We start from the raw sequence: 23,701 nt of genomic DNA on the forward strand, positions 1-23,701 counted from the left end.
TTTACTATAATTAATTTGCATGCATGGTATTGTATGCACTTTCTTTATAATGTTGATACCAAAATAAGGGGGTATTTTAATGTACCCCCACCCCCCCCCCCGGCCAGGGGCCCTTTGCCTGGGCCCCCCAGAGTCCCTTGAACCTCTCCTTACTGAAGAGGAAAAAAAAATAAAATATTGGAAATGAAGAGAAATTTCAGAAATATGGAGAGCTCCCTGACACAAGTCATGGTTTTGCACTGTTCAAAAAAAAATAAATATTTTTTAATAATTTCAATCTAACACTGACAGACTTTACATTTGTAGACGATGAGCACAGGTTTACTCCGGTGAACTGACATCACAGCGACGTTTTGCCCAAACCACATCACACACACGGTCGAGTGTTGGCTCGTCGCGTCGCGTGTTGTTACACAGCAGTATTCGCGGTGGCGCGCCTGTCGCCCGACTGCTCGCTGGTCGGAGGCGCCTGCACACAGAGAGATGGCAAGAGAACCGTAGCGGATCGTGGGGCCTGTTTGGTTGGGTATCACACCGACCACCGCGGCGTCGGAGAGCCCGTCTGAGGCGCACTGAGCAGGCGAGAAGCGGCGGCACGACGACGGGCAAGGTAAAACACGGCTGCTCGTGCGACACAACAGCAAACTAACTGTGAACAAGTCTTCACACGAGCAACACGGACCAGCTCCGTGATGGCGGACTATTAGCACGGCGGCTAAGTAGCTAGGTTAGTTAGCATCGCCGGCTAGCTGCTAGCTGCTAGCTGCCAGCAGTTGGATGAGAGCTAAGTTTTGTATCGTGGGCTGGTGCAAACTAGCCGCGTCTCTCGTGTCGCTAAAGAGGAAAACCAACACAGCGATTTGTTCCATATGTGTGCAGACATGATTGATGTCGCAACGTGAGTCGGGGGCAGTCAGCCAGTTACTCCCGACAAACAGCACTGACACGGGGATGTTGCTCTGTAGCTAACGAGCTAGTTTGTCGATGGCTCAGCTAGCCGACTAGCGACACGTCGTTAGCCTCAGCTGACAGACGCTGCACGCCAGCAAAACACCAGTTTACCAAAACACTAGGTAAGAATTGAGACCTTCGCCACCAGAAGGGCAGCGCCTACCCGTCAGATCGCTCTCAGTTTGTGAGCTAACTTTAGCAATGTCAATGGATTGTCCAAAGTTAGCCGGTGTGTGCTAACCTCGTCAGAGTTTGTGTTTGTGGTCAGTGTTTACGTCCAAAACAACAGGCTGTTTTGAGTCTGTGGCCTACGGAGAGTTTGAAAGTGTGAGCACTCTACTAAGTTATTATCCCCCCCAAAAATCCATGGTCTGATTTTTGACACCCGAACAAGAGAACAACACTGGCCATCTTTTTTAACTTTGAGAAGTGTTTACAGTTAGTTCGTGGTGTGTCTTTGGTCGTGCACAGTACCTGAGACAAGACACATTGGCCTGTCATGACTGAGGCAGGCACGCTGCTATTGAATACAGCAGTACAACAACATATCAGTTGGTCCATTACTATAAATACTGGTCAGGAACAATATAACACTTGCACTGTAAAGCCCCCTGACTGGCAAATACAAATACCCACAGGGTTAACAGGGAGTCACCTAACACCTTTGAATGAAAAGGTTAGGCCCAGTTGTCTTCCATTCCCTTTTGTGGAAAGAGAAAAATAATCAAACAGGACTTCTTCTGTACGTTCCTGGATATTGGCATCCTGGGTGTCATACTGTAGTTTGAGCTGGATACAGGAAGCTGTCACCTCACAATTAACTTGCTGCATGGCTCTTAAATAACTCACTAAGGTTGCAGCTAACAATCATTTTTTTATCGATTAATCCATTGATTATTTTTGCCAATTGTAGATTAATCTAACGATTATTTTTGGTTTAGTCGATTAATCCCTCGGTTAACTGACCAATACATATTACATATCTATATGATCAGATATATGGGTCAGAGTAAATGAAGATGGAATACTACAAATTGTGACAATGAATTAGCACATATCCAAATACAATAATTGCGTTATTGCAAGTAATTAGATAAAGTTCATAGTGTTATTAAAGCTTTTCCAAGGAATGCAGTAATCTGATGTTCCCTATGAGCAATTCATGTGATGTGTGTTTGATAGATAACTTTATATTTCTAACCAGATTTCATAGATTGCTAAAGAGATCAAGCCAAGTTAAACAGCAATTATTGCCCTTAATTGCCTCATTGTGGTGATAAAAGTTCACTGGTCACAAAAGAAATGACTCTTTTGCCATCAATTCGATGTTATTTATCACATTCACTAACCTGACTCTGTTGGCGAGATGCTTTGCCAGGTCGTGTTGGCTCTTTGGTCTGCGTAGGTTTCAAACACATTTTACAAACTTTGTGGTGTTCCTGAGCTCGCCCTTACTGTTGGCTTTGTAAGATAAATTACCCCATACTTTGGCAATGTTACTGTGGATTGTCGGCAAGAGCATCCCAAGAGTTTATGAGATCAACATGAAGTTGTTTCCTTTCTGCAACCGCATGAATCACAAAAATATTTAGTTGAAAGTGTTAAGCAAACACAGAGCAGAATTAACTGTTAGCTCAAACAATTGGGCCAGAGCTCTGGATTTAAGAAGTGTGTGGAAGGTTTTACACTAAAAACTGCAGGGACAAACTGCAAAAGTTTAAGGTAAGGTGGCCTCCACTGTTACTGTGTGTGCAAGGCTGATTAGTGAATATTCTGTGTGACGTGTTTTGAGTTTCAGGTTTGGAATCAGTTACAGATGATCAAGAAGCAGACAGAAGACTTTAAAAGCAAAAAGCAGCATTTTCATACATGCTAACGTTAGCGGTCTAATGTTACAACCACAATCGGTGCAGAAGTGCTCTCTCTTTTTAATGATATCTTGCTTTTAAATTGAACCCGTGCTGTCAGTTGATATTTTTTGACACTCAGGTCATGTCTCTATGCCTGCAGTGATAGCTTGTCTTAACAGACTCATGTAGCATAATCATTCTTACTAGCTGCTGTTTCACATTGGAATATGTGTCATGCTAGCTGCCAGTTGTGCATTAGGGATGGTGTGCATGCAAGCACACACAAATAAGTTGACGCTGCATGAAGTGTGAGAGTGTGTTGAAATCCCTGTGAAATATTAACCACAAATTGATAATTAATGGTATATAAATAGATTTCAGCATTGAGATAAAATTACAATGATGATCTAAATAACATAAGAACCTCTTATTGGTAATCATGAGAAGGTTTCAGAGCGATGGAGCCACAGAGCATCCACGTAACCATAGTAACGGCATGAGAAGAGAGGGAGAGATGCTTTGCTGCTCTGTCTTGTTTGTTGATGCTCTGTTATTGTGCCACAACATTATCGTTCTTAAGTTGTTTTTCACTGGACATGTCGCGCACACACACACACACACACACACACACACACACACACACACACACACACACACACACACACACACACACACACACACACACACTCAGAGACTGTCTGTTAATTCTCCTTGTGTTCTTCCCTATTGTTAAAAACTAAGATTGATATGCTGACAAAGATGATGTGTGTCTGTGTGTAAATAGAATTTAGTGCAGTTGTGAAATAAAAAAACAAAAATCTAGTCAAAACATTGCATTAGGATTCAAATGGGACGTCATCCCCGTTGATGCAATGATCCAAGGATCAAAGGCACGCACTCTTCTGATCTAATCACATTGTAGTGAATCCTCAAAATCCCATTTGAGTTATAGCAGACACTAAGGTCAGGTTCCATGAGCTGAATGTTTTGATGTTTGAATGAAAAAAAAAAAATTGTATTATTTTTGTGGTAGAATAACAAAAATATGTCTTCCAGTATTCACACATACATAAATTAGGTAAGCAACATAAGTAAAAATATATTTCCTTTGGTTCTTGTGGGTGGACTCTATTAACTCCTCCATGTATATTAATAGAAATCCAAGGGCCTGTTTTTCAGATCAGCTCTGCAACTAAAGATTTTTTCCCTTTAGATCTTACTGCCAATTACTTGAAAAAATGTATCATTTGATCAATAAAACATTAGAAAAATGTCCGAAAGGCCTTTTGTAATCGAGCAATTCCAATTGTCAAAAACTAATATATTCAATGCTGCACTATGGTTAAACAAAAGAACAATAAGAAATCAGTTAATTTTGCCCCCCCCCCCCCAAATATTTTCTCCTTATTAATTAATTTTCTGTTGATTGTCTAGTATATTTAGTGACTAATTATTGCCGCTCTGACTCAGTCATGATGTTGCTGATTTGGAAGGATCCACCTATCTGTTAGATTTGTCTTTCACCCAGGTCCAACTTATGTCAGTTTAAGCTGTCAGTCCTCTTAAGTCAAACTGGAGTCAAAGTCTTGGAAACATTCCTCTCTTCAGACCACTTGTGATGATCATGTTGCTGTAAGTTGCAACATGTCCCCAATGGACTGAAGTTGTACGAGTTAGTGCAATTAAACATATTTTCTGCATTATTTTGCTTAGTGAATACCATCTTTTATACGTAGTGATGGATGACTCGTGGTGATAGCGGTGAAATGTCCAGAAATACTTCAGTACTTAGTTCTGTAGGTTTCTTCTACTGTGCGGGTAATTATAATAATTGTACTCTAATAAATATTTTGTAGATTGCATTGAATCATTACTTGCTGATTCAGTTTTTTTTTATGACTTTCATAATCCTGGGCCAAGTTTTTGAGTTTTTCTTTTTTCTGTCCATGTTTTTTGTAAAGCCTGAAGCTAATCATTTAAATTATGCCTCATAATTTTCCGTTAGTTATTTTGTGCACATTCATGCTTATGGCACAGAGCTGATCTACCAGATCAGTATTTACAAAATGAAATATATAAACAAATCGCTGTAAGGCACTTAAAGAGTTTGTTAAGAAAAAGCTGTGGTGTGCAGTCTGCATTTCATCAAGCAGAGCAACTCCGTTATCAAATGTTTTTTACTAAGATGTGTTTTAACATGGTTAAAGCAGGGGGGTTTTAGGTCTTAAAGTCTGTGAGAAAAAAGAAATATGGCATTGGCGATGATCATGATCACAACAGAATGTGTTGTCATCATTTGAGTGATCAGTTTCTAAACAGGCTCGGTTAAACTTAATTATCTGTCTTTTGTCATTATCATCATCACTTGCTGAACAGTGAAATTCTGAAACATCCAGAACTGTTTTTTGTGTTTTAACTTGCAAAATAATGGTGTAAAAGAAAAACCAGGAAGCAGCAAAATTCCATCTCAGCTGTACTGAACCTTGTCCTAAAAGTGAGCTCTCTTCTTTTTTCAGAGGAACCATGGGACACAGAGTGGGCTGAACCGGAGGGTCTAGCAGCACACACCAGTTGTGAGTATTTATGTGTATGTAGAATGAAAATATCCAGAAAGTAAATAAAGCAATGTTACCTTTGATACTGGCAAATGTTAAGTTTGATAAATCAAAGGGTTTTAGACAGTGTAATGGATTTTTTTCCATCTCACTGATAGCTGGCCTTCGTTAACCGACCAGATTATACTTATATACCTATATAAATAACAAAGGTTAACTCTTCCTCTCTCTCTGGTAAATCTTAATAAACATTGTTTTTTAAAAATCAAATCTCTCTCTCTCTCTCTCTCTCTCTCTCTATATATATATAGGCCCTTCTGCACTGTTCAATTTTTTGGGGGGGATCTTTTATTAGCTAATATCTCTGGGGGATTCCACCATTTCTTACGCTTTTATATCTCACAGCTGCACTAACACAGTAGACCATATTATCCTCATCTCTCGCCTGGAGTGTTGGCATTAGAGGTGCTACTCTGGAGTGATTCAGGTCTTACTTGTCTGACTCTGTATCCTCCTCAGGACCTCATTGTGTCTCTGGGTGCTATTTTCGGGCCAATATAATGTTTCTCTTTCAAAGCTCCCCAAGAGCTTGTTCCCCTGTTTGGCAGATGACCAATTTACCTGCCTTTGAAACGAAAAAAAACCCATCAAAGCTTGGTTGGCCTCAATTTTTCCAATAAGAGTATAACATAAACCTAGGTGTGATAATGGAGAGGGATTTTAAATGGATAAATTCACTGATCATATCTCACTTTGTCCAGCTGAGGCACTTCCATCATCCTGACTTGAATACTCATAGTACCCTTTATGTTCCTGTAAGCCAGGTCCTCCTTTACACTGCCAGTTTTCAAATCCCACCTTAATAGCAACTCGTGTGAGATTTGTTTTTTTATTGTATATGGTCGTATTGCTTTCATTATTTTACTTTTTCTTTGTCTCTTTAAATTGTATTTTGTGTTGTAAATGTGTTTGCAATTTTGACTGTACAAAACTTTGGTCAACAGTTACTTTTGAGTTTGCTTTATTAATAAATTTGACTTGAACTGATTTGGCTTGCTTTGTCTGACTGTGTCTGTGTGTTTTTTGAAGGTTTCCCACTGTGGTGTATGACATGGCCACGGCCTCATCCAGAGCCGAGTCTAGCCATAACCACAGAGGAACGTCACAGCTTCATGCCATTGGTGAGTCCAAACATAACCAGCTGTAATGTGTCGAGAAAAGCAGGAACTCTTATGTGAAAGGGTTTTTTTTTCCGATATTGGATCAATAATATATCATTTAATGTGAAAAGACTGCTAGCTAGATAGTAACAATACAAAATGATGAAAGTAAAGATTCCCACTTGTCTCTTTGCCTCCTTCATGTACTGCCAGTTTCCTGTGCCAAGATCAAGAGGAAGAAGAGCCTGTTTGGGACGGCCATTTATGTGGAGGTGACAGCCGAGGGGGAGTCGCGCCGTACAGCGAAGTCTCACAGCTCCTCCAGTCCTAAATGGGATGAGAGGCTCACTCTGTAAGAGCCAGCAAATTTCCCACTCTGTGCATTTAACCTTCTTTGTTTATGTGTGTGAACGCGAATATCCAAATCAGCTGAACCGGACTTTACCTGGCCTGCTCCAGAGTACAAAGTCTGTGCAAAGTCTGATTGTGTGAATGTGAGAATTTGTGAGCAAGTGGGTGTTATGAAGATGATTCTGTCTTGTTGCGTCCTGCACTCTATCCAGGCAACACCCCTCTCCTAAACATATCGGAATATCTCAAGGAGGAAAGATCAAAGGGACAGTTTCCTGTTTTGTGTGTGTGTGAACAGTACATATGTAAAACAGATTTTGTGTGTTAATGCCACATTTCTTTGTTTTTATATTTCTCCGTAATCACGTTCACGCTCCACAGCTGACTGAGGGAGAATAGCCCATGAATCCCCAGTCATTTAATTATTTATAAATGATAAAATCAGAGACACAATTTAAGTCAAGAGAACCAAAAATCATCTGTTTTCTCATACTCCCCCTAAATATAATTTTCCTAGAAAAAGTGCTGAATCCCAAAAGGCCTTGTCTCATGTGAAAAGTGTTGAGAGAGAAATTTGAGCAGTTCTTGCCTCTTTTCCCTTGGGACTTTTAGTCAGATAATTAACTGTATATTTTGTGTAACAAACACAAGGCTTGTGAAAGAAAGTAAAAGAAAAAATCTCTCTTATTCTAGATATAATGCCCCAAAAGCCCCTGGGTGGCTCATCTGATAATTATTAGAACAAGGGAAAATGCTGTACGACAACACAGAGCTCTTTGTATCTTTTGCGACACTAGTAGAGCCTTCAGCCTGAACATGGCTGACGTTCACAGCTCTCTGACTTCCGAACGGCTCTGCCAAATACAGAGACATTTCGTTGTAAATGCTTATTGTCTTGATTGGGTAATTATCGCTGATGAGTGTTGCTGTGTTCGTTCATGGTATAAATTTGCACCCTGAATATTTTTTTAAGCTGGGGTCCTTCACATGGCGCTCAGGCTGTAATCCTAGATATTTCCTTTTAGGCTGATGTGCTTAACCACGAGTACAATGACTTCGACTGTGTAGTGTTTTTCATTTTGTGAGGACAGAAAACATAAGAAAGCAGCATTATGTGAGCGGAGTCGCTCAGCCTGCAGCATGGATGGGTTACTCTTGTGAGATTTGTTGAGGTGGAGCAGATGTTGTGAAATGGAGAAACTAGATGGATGCAAAGTATCTAAATAGTTATTTTCTTTGGTGCTTTTTTTGGGGGCCCGGTTGGCCCTTTTGAAGTTTTGAGGGCTGGTCAAAATGTCCTCCAAACAATGGTTTTGAATCATTATTGGTCTTCACTAGTAAAGCACAGACACAGACCATTGGTCCGCCAACCAAGTGTTGTATTTTTCCCATTGTCCGTTGCTTTCCCTAAACGGTTTGGACAGAATGGTTACTATTACGTCCTGAAGGAGTGTGCCTGGTTTCTGTTGGCTGCTGACATACTCATCACAGGTTGTCAGGTGGTTTGCCTGTTGCAGGAATGTGCACAGCAGAAACTACTGGTGTTAATGCAAGTTAACACCAGGTGACAGCACAGTCAGCAGCAGGCTGACAGGACAGACAAACTGCAGTCACCTAGTTACTGAGCTTTGACCAAGATGCCAACTTCATGTCCATATGGAAAGAAAAGAAACTGTTGATTCTCAAATTTCATTGAAATACTTGTATTCTTTGTTGCTTTTTTCTTTGTTGAGGGGGAGCAGATGCTGAAATGATGAGCTGGTGAATGATGTTTTTTATTTGTTACATGCAATATGTTTTACTCTAACTTAGACAGTTGTTGTGCTACTTCAGACATCTGTAGAATTCTGATAGATGCTATGCACTTCATGCACTCAATACATACATACATCGTACTTGCATATTATATTGAAAATCAAGAAAGGAGTCTTTGTGCTTAGTAAATCCACACGGGATAAAAGTATTGAAAATGTCTGCTGTGTGTTTGTTTATGTGTTTCTGACTATCTAGGAGTGTAACACCGCACACTCAAGTGGATTTCAAAGTATGGAGTCACTACACCCTGAAAGCAGACGCTCTGCTGGGCAAAGCCACACTGGACCTGATGCGAGCACTGGAGCAGCATGACAGAAAATGTATGATTAAACAACATCAAACATACTGACCAGTAGTTTAATAGAAGGTGGTCATGTGTTACTACAGTACAACACGAAAGCAAGTTCATTAAGATATTGTTCCCTAGGATTATACCTGCCCTTGAAGTATTAATAAGTGAGCTAAGTATTCTGAACTTTTTCTGTCTTTCTGCTACATACACATTGTTATCATCTATTCCAATGATGTTATAGTATAGTATAAACAAACTGAATATGTTTTAATGTTAGATTATGTCATAAAGATGATACAAAAATTTAGTTTGGCCTCCAGTTGATTTGTCATAGGAGCATTACAGTTTGTGTTAATCAGAATCACCCTGGCAGCCAGTTTGTTGTTATGGTTGCCAGGTACCAAACCCTGCAGATCAATGTGTCTTTCATTCTTATGTGAACATTATAATTACAAAAATTATAATGGATTGCTTTGTGTTTTTCTTTGAAGTCACTGCCTTGTATTCCCTCCTCTCATAACCTCCCTACTTTGGCTCCACAGTAGAGAATGTGAAGGAAGTGCTGAAACTGAGCGTTGAGCAGAAGGGAGCTCAGGTGCCCACGGGGGAGCTGACTGTCTACCTTGATGGGCTGACTGTCACTGACCAGGAGGAACCAGCACAGCTTACCAACGGCAATGCTTCGAATGGCACCAGTGAGCTCACTATTTATATGTTGCCGACTTGGCCTGGGCAGTTTTGGGGCAGCTGGGTTGTCAGTTTTATGGACAACTAGTAAATGACAATCAACAGGGAAGCACAGGGAGAGAAAAATGCCACAAAAAAACCTGATCTGTTGAACTATCACCCAAACATACATTTTGAATTAATGTAGCAAAATGTTCATTATATCGGTAAGCTAACATTGTTTTCTCCCATTCTTTCCAGAAGTCCAGCAGAATGGTGATGCCATCCATGAGAACGGAGACTCATTGTCTTCTTCCTCAAGGGCTGCCAACAGGTAAACAAACAAACCATCTCTTCCCCAATCCTGTTTGTTCCATGGTCCTGCTTTAAGTTCTATCGGCTGCCTCACTGGTGCCAGTCTTTATTAGCAGTCACACTGTAAAAGTGCCATTCAATGAGGCTAACAGGATTTTTTTATTGGAGAGCCACAAAGGAAGCACGTCTTGCTTGTCCCACCAGACGGGAGGTTGCGGGGGGATTAAGAGGTTTGTGGCTGCCTGGTTCCTCTGCAATGCAGTTGCTGAGAGTACTGCAAGACACAAGCAGTGTGATATTTAAAGCTGAAAAGTGTCTCCCCTCGCTTGGAGTCCCCCAAATGTTTGAGTACTCAGCCAAAATGGAAAGGTAGTCAGGTGAAGAATATTTGTGGTGTGGTTTTTCTTAGCATTGTTTCCTGTTCAAATGAATTACGTTATAATTAACCATACACTAATTCATTTTATTAACCTTTATATTAAACAGTTTTTTTCACAGTTGGTATAATGAGAAAAGGCTAAAAGAAAACAATGACAGCTCACATGGACCAAGGTTTTGATACATAACTGATAAACAATCCATCCATCAGTTAACTCAACTATGTACTGTATATATATTGTTGGCATTTAAAAGTTGAATTACTCTACAATGCTTTTATCCCTGCATTAGTGTTCAAACTAAATTTGCTGCTACATTTAAGTCCATGAACATCTGTTTACAACTATTTTTTTCTCTTCAACATCAAACATTCATAATCGAATGGGCAAAAGTATAAATTTTAGATATTGTTCCAAGAGTTTTTCTCACAATGAAACCCAGCTTATCTGCTCCATCTGGACTGTGTTGGTGTGGTTCGGTTAGATTTGACTTACAGTGATGGAAGCTTAAGCAAATAAAAATGTAAGTCTTGCAAAAGTAGTTAAACTTGGCTCTTATTTTGTTTCACAACAGTGTGACATCATCCAGCAGCCTACACTGTTGTCCGGTGAAAACACAAGCTCATAATTGTGCTGGTTCTGCTGCCAAACTGGAGGCAGAGGAAAATGATTGAAGGCGTGATAACGAGTCACTAGAGTTCAATCTAACTGGCAAGAGATAAAACTGTTGTGCAGTTTATTTTACTATCACCCTGATGCATGTTCACCTGGTTTCAATAAGTTAATCGATTTGTTAAAGACGGACTGGGATGTATTGATTGACAGCTCAGATTGACACAGGGACCTCAGTACCGTGGCCCCCCTCTGGCTCCAAATGACATCGCCAGCTCATTATGGCAGAGCCCGTGTCCACGATATTATGGCTTAATTTTCATACAGTGGGAGGAAGCGGAAAACACATCTTCCATCTTGTATACAGTCAGTGTTGTGGGCGCATCTGTGGCACCGACTGAACTCTGCTGACACAAAAGGGCCCCTTTTAACCGCGCCCATTACATCACCATGCCATCCTCTAATGTCCTGTCCTGACCCAACAAAATAACAGTCTGAATGTCACAAGTTGGAATGTTTTAACTGAAGCAGCATTCAGCTCACTGTCACAAAGCTTGGTTGTGAGAGGCTGTTTTTGTTCTTAGAATGTACATCTTAAGTATGGCTGTATGCATATATATTATATCATCTAAGATATAGGTAAAGAGTTTATTCGTTTTTTCCCCCCCTAAAGCACAGTGAATGGTACAGACTTGGACCCCAGGTCAGATTCCTGTTCGGCCTCCAATGGTGTGGATGGCCTGGTGCCTTCAAGCTCCAGCGGCCCTGCCCTCGGTCATGTTGTCAATGGAGACGCCACACCCAACTCCACCCCGAGCCACCAACCATCAGATAGTGACACAGAGAGTAGGACTGGTGAGTTTGTGAAGTGTGAATTCAATAGAATAATACATCTGGGTTCTCGCATTTGAATGGTATGCTTGTGACATTTTCCATGCTTTTGTTGTGATTTTACTCATTTACAGCCATAATCGCCTTTGAGTGATAATATCGCTGAATATGATTCACCTGAGAACTGGACAAAATGTTACTTATTGTATATAATAAGCTACTTATAATCATTATCTGAGCCTCTCATGTGTATACGTGTGCATGTTTTCAGCCACTAGTTATTGTGTTGCCTGGGCAGGGTCCTTAATGGTTCTCTTATTCAACACACAGTAGAGTGGAACAGTAGATTCATTTTCATTAAGTGGGGCCTGTAATCCCTGCTGCTGTCATCACCTCTTGTGGAAAACTCCCTGGAGGGATAGAGAGTAAGAAGGAAAAAGAAAGCAGTGTGCCGAGGATAGCAGGCCGAGCACCAAGAGCACACTGACAACACTGAGCCGTGGTTGGCTAAAGAATATTATATGCCTAAGATGGGTTGTCAGGTTTTCAAAGTTTATCGTGCTGCGTCCAATATATTTCGACACATTAGACATCAGATGGTTTAGCTTCATGTTTTAATGTACAGTTTGAATTTCAAATAAAAAAGTGACAATCCTACCCAGCATTCACAAAGTTTAGGAAGCAGAGACATTTTTGACATCAAGTCAAGAATGTAGAAGGAGTTTAGTCTTTGCTTTTAAACTGTAGCATTGTCTTTCTCTGACTTGCCTGCAGTCAACGGGGAGTCCTGTGACGTTGCTCTCGGTCCATCATCTGCCACATCTGGTGATGTGCTGCCCCCTGCAGATGACCACGAGGACTGCAGTCAAGATGCCGTCCCGTCCGACTCTGCCACAGCACCAAATAGCACATTTCAGCCCCCGCCACCCTCCACGCCGGCTCCAGCCTCCTCTTCTGCTGCTACACCTCCCGATGGCACTGCTGCTGCTGCTTCCTCCACATGCACCTCCTCCGCCCAGGGGACCACCACCATCACAAGCACCTCATCATCGTCCTCTTCTCCCCCAGCCCTGGGAGAGGCAGCTGTTTCAGGAGCCGGTGGTGGTAGTATTAGCAGCAGTGCAACTGAAACTCCAGATGGGGCCAAGCCTAGACAGCAGGCCCCCAATGCTGGAGCTGCAGATCCTCTGCCACCAGGGTAAAAACCACCACCAGCTGCTCATTTTATTTCCAAACCTATTACTACATTATGTAGTAAAGTGTCATCCCTGCCAAGATCTGCCTTTTTTAGAATCAAACAAACCTCACAAAGACTCATATTCCACAGGAATAATAGAAACATTGCACGGCGTTATAAAGCTGGGCACTCTGCCTTTTGTTCAAATTGTTGTTTATTATTGTGTCTTTCAGATGGGAGCAGAGGAAAGACCCACATGGCAGAACGTACTATGTAGACCACAACACCAGGACTACTACATGGGAGAGACCACAGCCACTACCACCAGGGTGAGCGCCGGACTTCCACTTGCTCTTAAGCCCCTTTCAGACTGGGCTCACTAACTTTACCAAGTTACTAAGGTCACCTTAATAGTATCTTTACACAACATGACTTTCACCCATATCTGTAGCTTAATAAAAAGTGTTTTTAGATTGTATTGTTAGATGGTTCCATTTTTTTGGTCTTGATAGATTAAGACATATTTAAGCAGCTGATACTACATAATGAAGTGTCCTGATATATGAATGTAATTAAAGTGCCAGAGGTAGAGTCCAATGAAGTATATGATGAAGATACAATATGCAATGAAGATGTTTTAAAAAATGTGTGAGATGCAGATGTTAAACTATAGCAGGGCAAATTTTACTTAAATTTTAATGTAATACTGCTACTGCTACAAATAATAATAATAATAACACATTAACTGGAAAATTAGTCTATCTGTGATCACTGATCGTCGATGAGATTATCGTCTATCTGTAGAACCCTTGATAGGTATCAATATATTTTTGTATTTTGAGTGTAATTAATTCACCATAAATGAAAAAGACACACAATGAATTAAAAGTCAGTGTTTTCAAACTTTCTATAGATACCATGATGATACAGTTATCATGAATTCGTTTGAGTGAAAATCTGATTGACACCCCTAGTTTGCGCTAAATTTCAGTATGGGGATTTGGTTTCCTGAATAAATGGCATCCATTTGACGCTCCTGGTCAGATTAGCCACCCGCTCACAAAGCCTGCATTTGTTTGTCTGTGTTAATTGGGCTGTCCATCTTCCTTCACTGTGCCAGTTGGGAGCGCAGAGTGGACGACCGGGGCAGGATCTATTATGTCGACCACAACACCCGCACCACCACGTGGCAGCGCCCCACGATGGAATCAGTCCGCAACTTTGAGCAGTGGCAGAGCCAACGCAGCCAACTGCAGGGAGCTATGCACCAGTTTAACCAGAGATACCTCTACTCTGTAAGATGGTCCTCACCACACCCATTCTGTTGTCCCCCATCACCATATAGTTTTTTTTATGTACACCTGTAAAATGGATACAACATGGCTGTTTTTCCCCCCACCTTATTTAATTCTACCTGCATGATACTGTACATACTAAAATTCCACTTACTTCTGTTAAAGCATTGGAACAATTTTGGATTAGTCTGATATTTTTACATGGTCCTGTACCCTCAACACAAGTCCAGTTTTGCTGATGAAAAAAATTCTGGCCATCCTTTATTCTTTCTCAGTACCTCGTGCATTACCAAGGCACTGGATCTTTAAACAGTTGGTTTGCTGTTATCAGCCCCTCAACTGTTGAAGTGTGCATGTAGCTCAAACCATTCAACAATACTTAAAATGGCGCTACAGAAAACAGCTTCAGACTGAAACCGCTTCTCAAAAAATGATTTAGTTTCTGTTGATCTGTGATCATTTTTCCATCTCTTTGTATTGGTTAAGGGTCTGGGAGTATTATTAAAGTCCATGACACTGCTGCCCTTATCTCGAGCTCTAAAATGTCTCCTTTTAATACTTTAAAGAATTTAAACCCACTTTTTTGCATATCCAGCCCACATAACACCTAATGACAAATATTTGAAACAAAACTTGACACACATTTTTGATACAGAGTCAGAGGACATGTTGTTGTCAACTTATCATGATTCTGATGGTGCTTACAGATTATGTAGCCTGACACAGGCACACGTCTGTCTGGTCCTTCTCGTGCTGAAGCTCATTTCTTGCTCTGTTTCACAGCCTCACTCACTCAATTCACTGTTGGCATCCAGTTCAACTAATTACAGCCAAAAGTTAGAACTTTGTCCTGCCAAGACTTGAAATATTCACAGTTCAGCCTCTGCCTTTATCTGGTTATCTCTGTGAGGGTCCCCTTTCCCACATCTTTGATCTGGGCAGTGATGTCATCTTCACTGACGATGATTAGCTTACAAAACAAACTGACAGACAGGCAGCTGAAGTATTTAGCATTAACAGCACAGCGGCCCTTTTGCCAACACGTCACAACAGTTTGTGATTCTTTTTTGAAACGATATGGAATTTTCCTGTTGAGGAATATATCTTTTGCTTAATTTCTTTATGTTTTTATTTTTTATTTTTATTTTGACAAGAAGTGTGTTTTCCTGGTGTTTTCTGAATGGATATCTGTGTGTGCATCCCGTGTTTCCAGGCATCCATGATGTCTGCTGAGAACGATCCTCTTGGTCCACTACCTCCTGGCTGGGGTGAGTTCACATTCTTTCTTCTAAACACCTTTTCGCATTTTCACTTTGTGTCAGTTTCGACTTTACCTGAAGTGAGTAAGAAATGTGTCGGTATAAAGTAGATTGTACCTGTGTTTTAATACGAAAGTACAAACCCTTTGTGATTTTGTTTAGCTCATATCAATGTTATTCTGAAATAGTTTTGTTACTTACAGTTTCATCTCAATTTCCTCTGCTGTAAATCCTTCTCTTTGCTGTCACTGCTCGCTGGGAGCACAGATGACATCTTGTCGAATAACCATGATCATTGCACGAGTTAGCAATAGTAGCACACGTTAGCATGCCACAACGTGGGGCCGTTGTCCATTCTGTCTATTAAGCTGCAGATTCCTCTGTCTATTTATCAACTCCAGAGAGACGCGTGGACTCTAATGACCGAGTGTACTTTGTTAACCATAACACCAAGACAACACAGTGGGAAGACCCCCGAACCCAAGGGTGAGCTCAAAGGAACCGTAATAGGAAAAATTGAAAAAGTATTTTAACACATGTTCTCACTGTGGTAAATTTATCATAGATTTATCATACCAAGTAAAAAAAATGCAATAAAATGTTGTTTAAGTATTGTGGGTTTGTCCTTGGACATAGTTTCCACGTCAAACATGTATCAGCCCATACATGATGTAGGTCTGTGTGGGTCTGGGCATGTTTTTACGTACTTCAGCTTGAACACACTATCACACGTGGAACAGTCGGCTTTCTGAGGGTTAAGACTTGGTTTAAGTGTCAACTTACATTTACGTTTAGGTTAGACATTTAGTTGTGATGGTTAAAGAAAAGATGAGGGTTTAGGGGATGCATTACGTTAATGTGTTTCCACATAGGGGATAGTGAAACAAGTGTTCTCATATGTGTGTCGTGTGTGTGTGTGTGTAGGCTACAGAATGAGGATCCTCTTCCTGAAGGTTGGGAGATCCGGTACACAAGGGAAGGGGTGCGCTACTTTGTGGATCACAACACCCGAACCACCACTTTCAGCGACCCTCGCACTGGAAAGTCCTCTGTGTAAGAAAACATTTCAAAAATGAATTTGCTTGTCCATGTGTTCTATATTATTTTACATGTTACTTACATGCTACTTGGAGCCACGACAGAGATTGTGTTTGATCACAAGCCGCGGCCACATGAGCCAGTGCATAAGACAGGTTTACTAGGATCAGATGCTTTAATTTAGCCAAATGAACATGTTGTTCAAGTGCAGTAGAGAAACATATATGTTCACTGGTTTGTAATTTAAGGGTTGTATGTCACACTGAGGCATTCAGGGAAATGCTTTTTCTCAGAAAGTGAGGAAAGTTGGCCACGTGTATTTCTTGGAAACCACAGGACATCAGACGTGCACCACATTGTTTTCGTTATATGGTGGAGACAAGATGAGATTAGAGATTAGCTATTCATGCTTATAGATAGAAAAAAACAAATATTTCCTTTGCATATGTCATCGTGCACCCACTTTTACATTTTGACCTTGAAATCTTTCTGTTCATCTCAGCACCAAAGGCCCTCAGATCGCTTACGAGCGCAGCTTCCGATGGAAGCTTGCCCACTTTCGCTACTTGTGCCAGGTGGGCGATTTCTTTCTCCTTCTCCATCAGCCTGTTCTTACTCTCGGTATCACATCTAAGGAGCATGCATTAATGTTTTTCTCCTGTCACTGTTCAGTCCAATGCTCTACCAAGCCATGTGAAGATCACTGTCTCCAGACAGACGTTGTTCGAAGACTCTTTCCAGCAAGTAAGAGGATCCTTTGACTGCTTTCCAGTCTCACTTTAGGCAACTTATACAGGAACACAAATTACATTTTGTATTCTAAAGTATTCTAAACATTCATTCCACCATTGTGCCTATGTCACATGATCGTGTTGTGTTTTAGCTGATGTTGTGTATGTTTCCTTTGTCATGTAGATTATGGCGCTCAAGCCCTACGACCTGAGGAGGAGACTTTACGTCATCTTCAGAGGCGAGGAGGGTCTCGACTATGGCGGCTTAGCCCGGTAATTTAGACAATACGAATAGTCAAATGAGAATGTTAACTGTTTTAGGTGTAGCATTTTGGAAAATGAAGGCCGTAACTGATTATGTGCACCTTTCGGTCCCCTCCTTTCTCTCATCATTTCCTTCTCTATTTCTCTTTGAATCCCCATCCTACTCTGTGTTATCTTTGCCCACTTGTCTCTTGTTTGTCACACATCTCACTTCTCAGAGAGTGGTTCTTCTTGCTGTCCCACGAAGTGCTGAACCCCATGTACTGCCTGTTTGAGTACGCCGGTAAGAGCAACTACTGTCTGCAGATCAACCCAGCGTCGGCCATCAACCCGGACCACCTCTCCTACTTCTGCTTTATAGGCCGCTTCATTGCAATGGCAAGTTCACGTCCTACGCACACACCACAGAATAAGTAAAAACATTTGTTACAGTTTATGTTGTTACAAACACAAATTCTTTGAGATTGTTCACATCTGTATTTTATTGTTTCCAGATCAGACCATCACAGTAAAACACTTTTTCTCTTGTATTTTTTCTTCAGGCACTTTTCCACGGCAAGTTCATCGACACAGGCTTCTCTCTACCTTTCTACAAGCGCATGCTGAACAAGAAGCTCATCCTCAAAGATCTCGAGTCCATCGACCCAGAGTTCTACAACTCACTTATATGGATCAGGTAATTTGTTTGTAATCACTTGACAGCAGAGGCTTGGCTGGGAAATTAACGTCTTTTGAAGTCTGTGAGCATGTACAGTCAAAAAGCCATTTTATTCTTGTTGATATGACCCTTTTAAATATCACAGCACTTGACTCTGAGTGGAGCCTTTGATTAAAGAGCGAACGTGTCCAGGCTTAATTAGATTATCAAGAGAGTTCCTCTCTTCTTCTTTTCTTGCAAGAACCATTGTCGTTGGCTGCTGTCACACCTAACCTGTTGATGCACTTCAAACAAACTCTTTGTGTGAAATGTTTTTGGTCTGATTCATTTAAAGCAAATGTATATTGAGATGAAACGAGTACAAGTTAATGCTGTCAACCTTTGCCTCATTCATATTTAGTCTGTGTGAACCTGAAATGGACGAGAACCAAAAGTCAAACAATCTGTTATTACTTTCTTTGGACTGGATCACAGTAACCAATCTGCCGCTGGGAACAAACCTCTAAACAAGACGAGCCACGTGTGTCTATAGAGTAATGGAGTATAGCCCAAAATCTCGGGGGGTTTTATTAGCTGTACATTACACCCACTGTTATTTGACATCTGTTTTGAATAAGGAAAAACCTGCACAATAGAACACCTTCAACAGGGGGGAAAAAGGAAAAACCTAGAAAAACCCAGACTCGAAGAGGGATCCCTCCATATAAAGAATAGAAGATAAAGAAATATACTGTCAGTAATACAGCAAAACCTTGGAGAAATGGAATGACAGGATAAAGTTTACAACATCCAATACTAAGTAAACATTTAGAGTAATACGTTTAAAAATATGGGGGTCGAGAAAAAACGTTTGGACCCCAACCACAAAAACCTCCACCCCAGAGATCTGCAAAGAGAACAGACTACACAGTGCCAGTCACACAGAGAGATAAGAGACGGGAGATGTGAGGAGGGGTTGACTAACTGCAGACAAGTGCAACAACCATTAGAAACCGCACACTCATTACTCACACAAATGACACGTTTTGCACCAAATGAGCAGTTCAGTCTCTCATCAATCTGTGACCCATCGTGACCTCATGTCTCCCCAGGGACAACAACATAGAAGAGTGCGGTCTGGAGATGTACTTCTCGGTGGACATGGAGATCTTGGGAAAGATCACCTCGCATGACCTCAAGCCCGACGGCGCCAACGTCCTGGTCACCGAGGAGAACAAGGAGGAGTACATCAGGTCCGATATAACCACAGTTTTTATAGTAACAGCGTTTTAGCATCTGGATTCTGAATACCTCTCTTAGTAAGAAGTTGATTTTGAGACTTACAAATTACATTTCCGCAGTCTGATGGCGGAGTGGAGGTTCTCGCGTGGGGTGGAAGGTCAGACCAAAGCTTTCCTGGATGGTTTCAACGAGGTGGTTCCACTCCAATGGCTCCAGTACTTTGATGAAAAGGAGCTGGAGGTGAGTAGTACCCTTTATTTGTGTTGAGAAGTGAGTGAACTCGGCCGTTGTGTTTGTTTGCACTGCATATCCTCTTAGTAGTGTGTGTGTGTGTGTGTGTGTGTGTGTGTGTGTGTGTGTGTGTGTGTGTGTGTGTGTGTGTGTGTGTGTGTGTGTGTGTGTGTGTGTGTGTGTGTGTGTGTGTGTGTGTGTGTGTGTGTGTGTGTGTGTGTGTGTGTGTGTGTGTGTGTGTGTGTTTTTTTTTTTTTTTTTTTTCAGGTGATGCTGTGTGGCATGCAGGAGGTTGACCTTCAGGACTGGCAGAGGAATACGGTGTATCGTCACTACACCAGGAACAGCAAACAGATCATCTGGTTCTGGCAGGTACGGTCACATCAACACAAACACACACTTTTGTGTCTATATTTCTCACCCTCTTTATGTGTTTATGAAAGAGAGGAAAAAAATATGCCAGTGGCAGTTGGATTTATCTGGGTCGGTCAGCTCAGTAGTGTGTGGGGGCGTCTCTCTGTTAAGTGTGTTTTTTTTGTCACCTCCTCCACTGCAGCTGGTGAAAGAAGTGGACAACGAAGTACGACTGCGGCTCATGCAGTTTGTCACTGGGACCTGCAGACTTCCTCTGGGCGGCTTCGCTGAGCTCATGGGTCAGTGACGGACGCACACAAGTAACGTGTCCACCAAGACACCGAGATCTACATATACATACATTTTTAGGCTCTGGGCTTCAGCACATTCACTTTTGAATAAATTAATGGAGACTACGTTAAGCTCAGCTCGGGGCCGCAGGCAATTGCCTGATTTGCCTATTCTGTTGCTCTGCCCCAGGAAACGTTAAGTAGCCAGGTGTCCACTTACTTTTGAACCCTCAAACTTCGGGCACTATGTGTTTGAAAGGCTGCATCTCCCCAACAGTTCTCTCTGTATTGATGTGAAGTGCAGATTAAAGCTGAGCCTGTACAAATACTTTCGGTCTGGGCCATGAACATTTTTTGCATCCTTCTCACCTATCGTTGTTGTTTGCACTGCAGGAAGTAACGGGCCCCAGAAGTTCTGCATTGAGAAGGTGGGGAAGGACACATGGCTTCCCCGGAGCCATACGTGGTGAGTGGAGCCCTCTGCCTCTTGATTCATGGGATTCATTCCTATCACCCGGAGTTTTCAGGGCATGGGAATACGGTTCACAACCAGTAAACGTTTTATTGTGCTTCTCTATACTGATCTTTGGTCCTTCCTCTTGGTCTTTTCAGTTTCAACCGTCTGGACTTGCCTCCCTACAAAAGTTTTGAACAGCTGAAAGAGAAGCTGCTCTTTGCCATCGAGGAAACAGAAGGATTCGGCCAAGAATAGAGGGTGGAGTCCTCTTGTATCCCCCCAACCCCGTCGCTGTTTATTCATTCAAGTAAAACAAACTAAAAAAATAATTGCACAAGGAACCCACCAATGTATATAAGCTATTTTCTCATTTTAAACCAAATCTTAATTTGTAGCATAGTTTTTGCTGCAGTCCTGTTCCCCAGCCCTTATATATATGGGAACCCATCATGAAATATGCAAGAATTTCAGCATCTGTTTAAAAACAGAAATCATGGATATTTTTTTAAATTATTTCCTCCCCACTGCTGACTGGCTTTTTAAAATGGACTGGAAGCGTTTTCGAGAGGATCTTATTGTAGAAGCATATTCTACTTTTAAAGCTCTAGTTCTATAGAGCTTTTAAAAGGTAAGCGTAGTATCGCGGTCTGGTGCCTGAATTTCCTTTTCCCCTGTTTGGACCCATAGTAATTGTTGCAGGTTTATTTGTTTTTTTTTGCGTGCTTGCATGGCTGCCTCGGAAGATGAGAAGACTGTCTTACCACCACACAGACATTTTAGCATGGATCGCTACGTCTGTAAATGAGCTTCATCACCTAAAAGGCAACATTTTCAGGATGGACTGATCTGAGGCAGAGTAAGTGGAGAAAAACCCTTAGTGGTCGTGGACATCAGAGGCATCGTCACATCGTCCTGTTGGTGTAAAGACATGGTTTGGGGGGGAAAAAAGACTGTGGTGTGAAACTCCTGGACCAAGGCTACTATATCTAAAATGAATAGGAAAATATTTTAAATTGAAGTGTGTCTGTGTGAGTGAGAGAGAGAGAGAAAGTGGAGCCTGTGGTTCAGATGCTTAAGCTAGAGATGCTGTTCATAATCCTGGCCACCTAGACTGCAGCCTGCCACCTCAGTTTTGAAAATGATAACACACAACAAAGATGGAGGCACAGCTTTCATTTGAAACATTCAGATGTTTGTAAAATCATTACAACAACAACAACAAAAAAGACAAAAACAGTTCAGTGTCTCAGTTGTTGATTCAGGGCTTGACTGATTCTCTTTTACCTCCAAGTGTCTCCGTGTGTCTGCGAAGCCACTGTGGTTTACAGAGCACCTGACAACCTGCAAATCCCATTTACTTCAACTCCTCCGCTGTAGTTATCACGCTAAACGAATGCCCTGCCAGAGATTTTAACCATTAATATCAAAGACGGCGTATGATCATGTTGTAATAAAAGTTCAAAAAGACCTCTCATCCATACATTCAGATGAATGTACTCCTTTCACTACATCTATACGTGCACTGAAAGGAGCCGCTTCCTTAGATATGAACCAATCACTCGCGTAATTGTAAAAAAAAAAAAAAAAATCTTTATGGCAGCAAATGTCCTTGAATGTCGGTGTTTGTTTGATCATGGAAGTGAAGCGAAAGTGCCACAGACCAGACGGTGTGTAGACTCTTCGGCAGACCTCAGGTCTGTCCAGAGCCTGACAACAGCAGCAAGGCAACGAGGCCGATGATGCGCTGAATTGCTGTACGTCGTTTTTTTTTTTTTTAGTTTTTGCCCCCCCCCCCGATTATGTTTCCTCTAATGCTTCAGGGGACGTGCCCTTTGTTTTTTTCAAAATGTCACGTCTACCTTCGTTGTTTCTAAATGACAACTCTGGTGCTTATTCTTTCAGTCGGTAGTCTGAACGCAGGACGATAAAAAAAAAAAAAGAATTAAACAGCCTTGGCAGTGGCAGGCCATCCTCCTTGTCTTCTGCAGCGTTGTTTCTTCAGACCACTGCGAACAGCAGCGAGCTGCTTCACACCATCTCTAGAAGTGATTAGTCAACATATCAGTCGTGTATGAGGAGGGACGACCGTGTGAAGACAAACATCTACTGTAGCAAAAAGGAGCCAGACTTTTTGAGAGAATTCAGGACCGCATATCTTTGTGCTTCCTTTTGAACAGAAACCTGCAATCAAAGAAAAAAATCAACTGTATGTGAATATTCATTGTATAAAGAATAATGAAAGTAAATAAAAGTACTTAAATATTATAATTAAATTACACAGAGCTGCCGCTCCATTGTTGGAAATCTGTGATGCCTTTTTGTTCTTATCAGAAATAGATGGGACGTTTCAGGCGGCCTTCGTTGCAGCCGGTCAGTAGATGACACATGACGCTGCACATCAGTCCAGTGTGTGATCACGTGATCTGTGTCGACCGCGGCGCAGGCCGCCTGAAACGCATCCAGACTGTAACATATCGCGTGTAGATACACTGTAAACACCACCTACACTGTACAGAATGCCCCTTTACAGGAGACGATGTGTATAGAAGATTCATTTTTAATCTGCTTTCAGCCATTTTAAATGAAGAGATGGATTTATGAGATACAAAATAAATAAGTGAATAAACTCCCCTCCACGAGCACGCTTGCTTTCTTTTTCTTTTTTTGTGTGCAATGGGATGAGAGGCCTTCTGCTCAGGATTCACAACCAGAAACGCTCTGTGCTGAGAGGAAAATGTACAATGTGCTCTGGGTTTATAATTTTATTGTTTCGATTGGATTTTGCTTTTGGAAAGAACCATATGTAATAAATGTTTCTGACCATCTTAACAGCTGCTTTGAATTCATTTGAGCACAATCAGTTTTTGTTTTAGCAGTGTGCGCAAGATCAATGCCAAGAGTCTGAAAGCGAACCCCCCCCCCCCGGAAAAAACAAAACAACATGTCTATCA

The 23,701-nt window shown here is 41.5% G+C and overlaps 1 protein-coding gene across 2 annotated transcripts; it reads left to right on the forward strand.

Annotated features, from left to right (window-relative positions):
- The first annotated feature begins 333 nt into the window (after positions 1-333).
- LOC118291171 (NEDD4-like E3 ubiquitin-protein ligase WWP1) lies at positions 334-23,579 on the forward strand. 2 transcript variants are annotated; one of them, XM_035619183.2, is made up of 25 exons: positions 334-610; positions 5,318-5,374; positions 6,446-6,537; positions 6,730-6,868; positions 8,878-9,002; positions 9,517-9,669; positions 9,905-9,974; positions 11,618-11,799; positions 12,550-12,973; positions 13,186-13,281; positions 14,073-14,247; positions 15,461-15,515; positions 15,908-15,992; positions 16,431-16,559; positions 17,047-17,119; positions 17,217-17,288; positions 17,460-17,548; positions 17,758-17,917; positions 18,082-18,215; positions 19,289-19,429; positions 19,538-19,658; positions 19,917-20,021; positions 20,206-20,302; positions 20,687-20,759; positions 20,906-23,579. In XM_035619183.2, the coding sequence occupies exons 3-25, from the start codon at positions 6,468-6,470 to the stop codon at positions 21,003-21,005; spliced, it is 2,868 nt and encodes a 955-aa protein (XP_035475076.2). In that variant the 5' UTR covers positions 334-610; positions 5,318-5,374; positions 6,446-6,467; the 3' UTR covers positions 21,006-23,579. The 2 variants fall into 2 exon arrangements, with proteins under 2 accessions (XP_035475076.2, XP_035475075.2); XM_035619182.2 differs by having other exon boundaries at positions 336-610; positions 9,902-9,974.
- Positions 23,580-23,701: the final 122 nt, after the last annotated feature.

The sequence above is a fragment of the Scophthalmus maximus genome, chromosome 21 (assembly GCF_022379125.1).
Source record: "Scophthalmus maximus strain ysfricsl-2021 chromosome 21, ASM2237912v1, whole genome shotgun sequence".
NCBI classification, from domain to species: Eukaryota; Metazoa; Chordata; class Actinopteri; order Pleuronectiformes; family Scophthalmidae; genus Scophthalmus; species Scophthalmus maximus.

Excerpts from the sequence above, each read along its gene's own strand:
- LOC118291171 (XM_035619182.2), top strand. The coding sequence starts at position 6,468 with ATGGCCACGGCCTCATCCAGAGCCGAGTCTAGCCATAACCACAGAGGA. Across the intron at positions 6,869-8,877 it reads TGGGATGAGAGGCTCACTCT|GAGTGTAACACCGCACACTC; the intron begins GTAAGAGCCAGC and ends CTGACTATCTAG. Across the intron at positions 9,670-9,901 it reads CAATGCTTCGAATGGCACCA|AAGTCCAGCAGAATGGTGAT; the intron begins GTGAGCTCACTA and ends CATTCTTTCCAG.